The 8,164-nt window shown below is 42.2% G+C and overlaps 1 protein-coding gene across 1 annotated transcript; it reads right to left on the bottom strand.

Annotated features, from left to right (window-relative positions):
* Nucleotides 1-1,154: 1,154 nt before the first annotated feature.
* LOC122487016 (olfactory receptor-like protein OLF4) lies at nucleotides 1,155-2,087 on the bottom strand. Its single transcript, XM_043586862.1, has one exon. The coding sequence runs from the start codon at nucleotides 2,085-2,087 to the stop codon at nucleotides 1,155-1,157; it is 933 nt and encodes a 310-aa protein (XP_043442797.1).
* Between the last annotated feature and the right edge of the window lie 6,077 nt (nucleotides 2,088-8,164).

The following is an 8,164-nucleotide window of genomic DNA, read 5'->3' as shown; positions in this document are numbered from 1 at the left end:
ATAAAACTGTCCAGTAAGGGCCGCCTGGGTGGCGCAGTCGGTTAAGCGTCCGACTTCAGCCAGGTCACGATCTCGCGGCCCGTGAGTTTGAGCCCCGCGTCAGGCTCTGGGCTGATGGCTCAGAGCCCGGAGCCTGTTTCCGATTCTGTGTCTCCCTCTCTCTCTGCCCCTCCCCCCTTCATGCTCTGTCTCTCTCTGTCCCAAAATAAATAAATGTTGAAAAAAAAATTAAAAAACAAACAAACAAACAAAAAAAACTGTCCAGTAAGGTGTGAACCCGCAACCCCCTAGCCACTCTGGCCATGGTCCTCAATAAAGCCAGATCCCTCAGCGGTGCTCCCAGTGTCTATCAATCTCTGTCTCCCTTTCTCAGACCTCTCCAAATGGCCTTTGATCATCCCATGTGCCCTCCGGGATCTGTGAGTAACAGGCATTGCTTTTTTAGAGTTCTCTGATGGTGGTGCCGAGGTGTGTCTTCTGATCACAATAAGAACCCGAGGGCCAGTGAGTCACAGCATAAGCTCTGGGAATGTCCACAAGCACATGGGCACGGGTGAGTGCCGGGGCTTTCCTAGCCAGAGCATTGTGGTGTCAATAGCCAGAGGCTTAAAGGGAACACTGTTAAAGTCCACGTCATCAGTAGGAATGCTTAGGTTGTGATGTAAAAAGATTGACAGACACAAGGTGAAAACTTTGGTTTGTATGTTCATCTACGATAAAATTATGGAGAGGGCTTAGGGGCCAAGTGTAGCTTTTTTCCATATGAAGACTATAACTCGTGATTATGTTCTTGGAAAATCTAGGGGAGATTTACTTCTCGTGGGGTAAGTCATTTGAAAAGAAATTATTTTTAAGAAATCCAACTTGTCCCATTAGATACAGAAATTTCCAGGCATTTATGTTCTAAGGCTGGGGAAAACATTGGAGACATATGAAAATGGACAAAGGGGAAACTATGTCAGACAGAGCAGAAGCTTGATAAAGTGAGTTCCTTAAATGTATAGAGAAGTTGAAAGCAAACAAGTGGAAATTCCAGGAGAAAAACAGAAGGAGCAGATTCTCCTGCCAAAGTCTATTTAAGGAAGAACAGTTCTTGGTTCTGAGGCTCTGCCCTGCAATCATGCACACGTCTCCAACCCTAAGACAGTTGGCCATTACATCACTTGTACCCCAACAATTCTTTTCAGAGCACTCTTTATGTCTCTGTTCCTCAGGCTGTAGATGAAGGGGTTCAGCATGGGCGTGACCACCGTGTACATCACTGAGGCTGTGGCACTTGACTGTGAGCTCTGGGTAGCAGCAGAGCTCAGGTACACGCCAAGCATCGTACAGTAAAATAAACACACGACCGACAGGTGAGACGCACAGGTGGAAAACGTTTTATACTTGCCCTTAGCTGATGCAATCCCACGTATTGAGGACACTATCTTGGAATAAGAGTAAAGGATCCCAGCAAAAGGACCACCACCCAGCAGGACAGCTGCAAGATACATCACCACGTTATTAAGAAAGGTGTCAGAACAGGCAAGCTGGAGCATCTCATTGAGTTCACAGAAAAAGTGGGGAATTTCTACCTGTGTACAGAACGACAGCCGCAACATCATTAAACTCTGTAACAGGGAATTCAGGACACACATGATCCAGGACACCAGAACCAACAGCCCACAAAGCTGGGGGTTCATGATGATCGTGTAGTGGAGGGGGTGGCAGATGGCCACAAACCGGTCATAGGCCATCACACTCAGGAGGAAGACGTCCATCACAGCAAAGAGTATGAAAAAATAAATCTGTGTGATGCAGTCTTCATAGGTTATGACTTTGTTCTGAGTCTGGATGTTCACCAGCATCTTCGGGATGGTGGTGGAGGTGAAGCAGATGTCTACAAAGGACAGGTTGGCCAGGAAGAAGTACATGGGCGTGTGGAGGTGGGAGTCAGAGCTGACAGCCAGGATGATGAGCAGGTTCCCAAACACAGTGATCAGGTACATGGAGAGGAAAAGCCCAAATATGAGGGGCTGCAGTTCTGGTTCTTCTGAAAATCCCATAAGAAGAAATTGTGAAGTTCCTGTATCATTTCCTGGGTCCATGTGGTGGAGGTGACTACCAGTAAAGGGAAAATAACATGACAAAACTTCACATGGGCCTGGCCCACATTGTTCAAATGCTACCATGTATTTCCAGTCAATAAAATAATTTCAATACTTTGTGAATGGATCTGGGCCCCTTGAGGGGATCACCGTTTCCTCTCTGATTAGTAATTTTCATCCCAACATCAGTTGTTCCCCCAATGGCCAGGTATCATAGAGTTAATAAGAAATTATTGCATGCATTTGAGGAATATATGGAGTGTCAACCATGCTGTCAGCATTTTCAAGTCATAAGGTAGAGGGTGTTGAAGAGGAATGGTACCTTCAATTCAATGATGGTGACTGGATATACACACATATAGAAATGAGATAATTCTGAGATAGGAACAGAGGCTATGAAGAAAATGAAGGCAGGTAAAAAGAGAGAGTGGAGGGAGTGTTATGTTGTGTGTTCGGTCAAGATTGGGTAAGAAGGTGACATTTAAGCAGAGACTTGAAGGAAGAAAAAAAACATCCTGGAAAGTGGAAAAGGGTCAGCCAGTGCAAAGGCCCTGAGGAGGCATTATTTTTTTTTTTCCAGAAAATCAAGGCTCAGAAGGAAGCCAGTGTGTTGAGGGGAATGGACAAGAGGTAATTGTTGTGAATTTCCTGAAGACATGTGGCCTCACAGCTGGTTAAGATTCAAGACACAGGGAGCTCCTCGCCCACACTATGTACTTTTGCACTTTATTCATCTGGTTACTGTAGTGTCCTGTCCGTGGAACATCTCTTCTCACTATCACACCCAACATCCTGAGAAAACACTTCAGGGGCGGTCGCTTTGAAGGAGGTTGGAATTTTTAACAGGTAGCAAAGGGGCACTTTCTAATTTTGCTGTCAGTATTGTGAAGTGTTATAAAACCCTGGGAGACTGTGCAGACATTTACAAATATTAAAATGCATGGGGCACCTGGATGGCTCAGTTGGTTAAGGGTCTGACTTCAGCTCAGGTCATGATCTCATGGTCCGTGGGTTTGAGTCCCGTGTTGGGCTCTGAGCTGATAGCTCAGAGCCTGCAGCCTGCTTCAGATTCTGTGTTCCCTCTCTCTCTGACCCTCCCCTACTAACATTCTGTCTCTCTCAAATAAACATTAAAAAAATACAGATATTCTTAGGGCACCTGGCTGGATCAGTTAGTGGAACTCACAAGTCTTGAGCTTGGGGTTGTAAGTTCAAGTCCCATGTTGGGTGTAGAGATTACTTAAAAAATAGTACTTGTTGGGATGAGCACTGGGTGTTGTATGTAAGCCAATTTGACAATAAATTATATTCATAAAAAAAGATAATAGTAGCAATATGGCAACCATTAGACTTTTAAAAAATTAAAAAGATAGTGTCTTAAAAAATACACATATTCTTTAACTCATGATTTCTCAGTCTCTGCAGTGTGGACATTCCGGACCAGATCCTTCTCTATAGTGGGGTGTGTCCTGTGCATTGTAGGACGTTTAGAGCATCCCTGGCCTCCATGCACCCCTCCCCAGTGTGACAGCCCAAAATGTCTCTGAACATTGCTCATTATCCTCTGGAGGACAAAAAACCCTTTGGTTAAGAAACATAGTTTATCCATTTTAAAACATTTTGTAACATTGATATAATAGTAATTTAATGAGAAAAACTATGTGACACTATCAAAAGTATAAATGGCACAGCCACACCATGAAATGTCCTGCTGGTGTTGAAATCATGAATCAGGGGGGCGTCTGGGTGGCTCAGTCGGTTGAGCATCCGACTTCGGCTCAGGTCACGATCTCAAGGTCCCTGAGTTTGAGCCCCGCGTCGGGCTCTGAGCTGATGGCTCAGAGCCTGGAGCCTGCTTCCAATTCTGTGTCTCCCTCTCTCTCTGCCCCTCCCCCGTTCATGTTCTCTCTCTGTCTCAAAAATAAATAAACGTTTTAAAAAAAAAATCATGAATCAGGGGCACCAGGCTGGCTCGGTCGGCAGAGTGTGCAAGGTGTATGTGTGCATCACATAGAAAAATTTCAAAAGAAATGAAGACTTTTGAAAGAGAGAGAAAGAGTGAAAATGCACTTCGGATAAGCAGAATGGCTCAAAACCACTGCATGAAACAAAATTGAAGGAAGACCCTAAACCAACTTCTGAACAAAGCGAGTTAAAAGAATAATAATTTAATGATCTAAATTAGATGGCCAAGGACTTGGGATAAAAGAGTATGAGAAAGTCTTTTCACGTGGAGAGAAAGCGTTATCTAAAGTTTTAATTTTATCTCACATAAACATATGTGGACCAATCATGTTTATGGAGGGTAAAAGTGATTCATCAAACATAAAAAAAATGCCTTGCAAGTGATGTACTTTCAATTTTGGAAATAGATCCAATAATAAAGGGCCAAAAGGAACAATAGAGGAATACAGAGTTGTGAAAACTAGTTGGAAATATGTAGAAAGGGTATTTTAAGAGCATAAATATGCAGAAAGACATTTACTGTCATTTTTGTGGAAAGCAGCTCTTCACAAGTGAAGAATGTTAAGGTGACAGTATACTTCTTTCAGAAAAAAAAAGAAAAAAGAAAAAAAAGAAAAAAAAAGCAGCAGAGAGAGTATATTATGACTAAGTCACAGAGTTTACCACACAAAATTTACACACTCTCACACATTCTTCACAAATAATTCTACACATCATAAAAAAGCAAAATGTCAAGGAGCCAAGTTGGTGAAAAAAATGGCAATTTTTTGTTCGAAAGAATGGAATAAAAACCAGGAATAAAACCACTCTGACCCCACTATGCAAACAGCAAGGATTCCCAAAGACAATTTTCAATAGAGAAAGTGAGTGGCTAGCTAACCCAGAATATATTCAGACTCATAGGTATTGAGCTAATTGTAAAGGAAGCTCTTTAGCATATCCCTTTTCACACAATTCATTAAAAATTTTTTTTTAAAAAGTATTTGTTTATTTTGATAGATAGACACAGAGAGAGAGAGAGAGAGAGAGAGAGAGAGAGATTGAGAGAGAGAGAGAGAGCTAGTGAGCACAAGCAGGGAATGGGCAGAGAGAGAGAGAAGGACAGAGAGGGGCTCTGTCAGGGCAGAGTCCAACTATGGGACTTCAATCCTATGACACCTGAGATCACGACCTGAGCCAAAATCAAGTCAGACACTCAACTGACTGAGCCACCCAGGTGCCCCTAAAAATTTTCATTTGAATACTCAAGAGAGAGAAGGTGCTGTGATATGCCTGCTTCATGTAGGCATGATGTACCCCTTTTGCAGGATGTACTTGGGAGAATTCTTTCATCTGGATTTTTCTCATCAGTACGGAAATGTAATCTAATATGTCCTACCTTAAAAATGAAAAGACATGTCCTCACTCAGTGTATGTCCCTCCACAGCTCATACTTGACTTTTCTACTCTGGTTAATTGCAAAGATCCTTGGTCTTAGGTTCTACTTTTATGTTTCCCATGCCCGGTCTGGGTGGGTTTCCATTATTATCATTTAGTTGTTAATGTTGAACCTTGCATTTCTGAGTTTAATGTTTACTTCTGTTTATAGCATCATAAATACAACAATCAATCAATTTACTAATCAAGCCAGCAAACAACTACAGCAAAGTCTCAGCTCTGGCCAGGCTAGATTGGCTCTCGGGTGACCTCTGGAAAATGTTCTTGACTTTCCTTCTCTTGACCTCCTGCAGTACTTACTGGGATGTAAAACTCATCTAGATGGGGTCTCTGAGAGGAGGGTCTCTACATGCAACTCAAAACAGCTACCTCATTGGATGGTGGAGGATGAAGCTCTGTCCCAGACGCGACAGCAGGGATGGGTGAAACTTCAGTGTCCCATTCAGACTTAGGACTGCAAAAGAAACGACCATGTCTTGTCCAGCCTGATGTTGTACACACTGTGGGGCTGCAACAGAGGAGGTATTTGCAGCCTCTTAATTCTGCTCATTAGTCACATTTCACTGTTGTTTCTCTCACCTTTAGGCACATGATTCCCCTGTGGGACACCTATGTGGACAGAGGTAATTATTCCTGTTGAATTTCTGTTCCTAGGAGACCAGGCGATAAGCCATCTGAAACCAGTCTTTCTTACTCTTTTTCTATTCTTCTGCCTTTCAGAGATCTAAACTCCCAGCACCTTATCCCAATCCACAATAAACATTTTCTCCTGTTGAAGACTGAGAAATAGGCCTTAACTAAGGTCCCTTGGATTCTTCAAAGCATTGATTGTGGTGGAGACACAGCCCCTGACATCTCTAGCAAGTAACTTTTCCTCTTTTCAACAGAGATGTTAAGTTTGTTCTTTTGATACAAAACCTCAGGCACTACACCCATGGGCTTCATGACAATTTTTCCCAAACAATTAGGGATTTCACACTTATATCACAAGTTCAGAGCCAGTACTTAAAATGCCATTATAAAATGTTTGTTTATTGTAAGAGATATATTCAGATCTTTTTATACACTATAATCTGGATTCAGAAGCTTCTAGGAATTGTCTGACTTAATTTTTATAAAAGTCTATTCTGTGAGGAAGTACTATTGTGAACTCCATTCCCCATGGGGAAATGGGGCTTGAAGAATTTAGTGATCTTCTCAAGGTTATGGTTGCAGAAAGGGGTTGGTGTTGATTGGATTCTGTCAGGGTGCTCCATTTTTCAAACTCTGTCCCATATTTCCCAGCCAGAGATGAGTTTTCCCCCTGGGCATATTTGACAATGTCTGAGGGATGCTGCTAAACACCTGTGGTGAGCAGGACAGCTCCCAACACAAATAATCATCCTGCCTCAAAGGCCACATTGAGAATGTGTGAAAACCTACTCTAGCCCAGCGCTTCTGCAACTTCAAGGTGCATATGAATCACCTAGGATCCTAGTTTAAATGCAGATTCTGATTTTGCAGGTGATGGTGGGCCCAGGATATGGTGTATCTAACAAGCTCCTGAATGATATTGATACTGTAGGTCCTGGTCCGTGGACCACTCTTTGAGTAGCAAGGCTGTGGTCCTGGGATAGAGCAAGGTGCAGGTGGTTGTAGGTCTTCTTCACGAAATAAATTGTGTTTGTATAAAATTTGGAATGACAAGTGTATCCGGTCATTCTAGGCGATGTGATAAATTCCGTGTTTGTTTCTTTTATATAAGGGCTGTCAAATGACACCAAATAAAATACTTTGGAAAAGACTTTCTAGCAGGCAGAATGAGAGCCTCCTGAAGTTGTCCACATTCCAATCCTTGGAAACTTTGAATAAGTTATTTTTTAGAGTAAAGGGGGAGAATAGAGTAGCAAATAGAGCAAGACTGGTAATGAGCTGACCTTAAACTAAGATTGACCAAGATTATGCAGGTGGAGCTAACATAATCACCATGGTCCTCCAAACATAGGAGAGGGAGGCAAAGTAGTTGGGTCAGAGAGAGATGTGAGGATGCCATTTTGCTGGCTTTGAAGATGGAGAAAGGGCAATGAGCCAAAGGATGCTTGTTGTCCCTAGAAACCACAATAGGAAAGAAAACAGTCTCTCCTCGAGCATCCATGAAGGAACCAGGCTCTGCAGACATCTTGATTTTAGCTCGTGGAGACTTATTTCAGCCTTCTGACCTCTAAACTGTAAGAGAATAAGTTTGTGTCTTTTGAGCCTCTAGTGTGTTATTTGTTAGAGCAGAAGTAAGAATGTAATATAGATATTCATGTAATAAAATTGTTTTGGAGGAAAGTGAATTTCATTCTCCCAGTTAATTCATTTTTATTCTCTTGGGTGAGGGAATTTCGTGTTGAAATCCAACCTTAACTGGAGGGAAAAAAGTCAATTTGGAGCTTCTGCTTCATTGCTTAAATGGAATGGAAAAAGTGAACTCCCCATTGGTAAAATATAAACATGACTCACTCACACATTCACTCACTCACTTACTCACTCACTCACTCATTCACTCATTCACTCTATCTATCCATGCATCTATTTATTTATTTTAAACATAATTTCTATGTCCAATGTGATGTTCAAACTCATGACCCTGAGATAAAGAGTCACATGTCAAGGCACCAAGTTGACTCATCCATGAATCACGTGACTCTTGA

Source organism: Prionailurus bengalensis, chromosome A2, assembly GCF_016509475.1.
Source record: "Prionailurus bengalensis isolate Pbe53 chromosome A2, Fcat_Pben_1.1_paternal_pri, whole genome shotgun sequence".
Lineage (NCBI taxonomy): Eukaryota > Metazoa > Chordata > Mammalia > Carnivora > Felidae > Prionailurus > Prionailurus bengalensis.
Note: the sequence above shows the minus strand (reverse complement) of the source record. Positions and strands in the feature narration are given on the sequence as shown.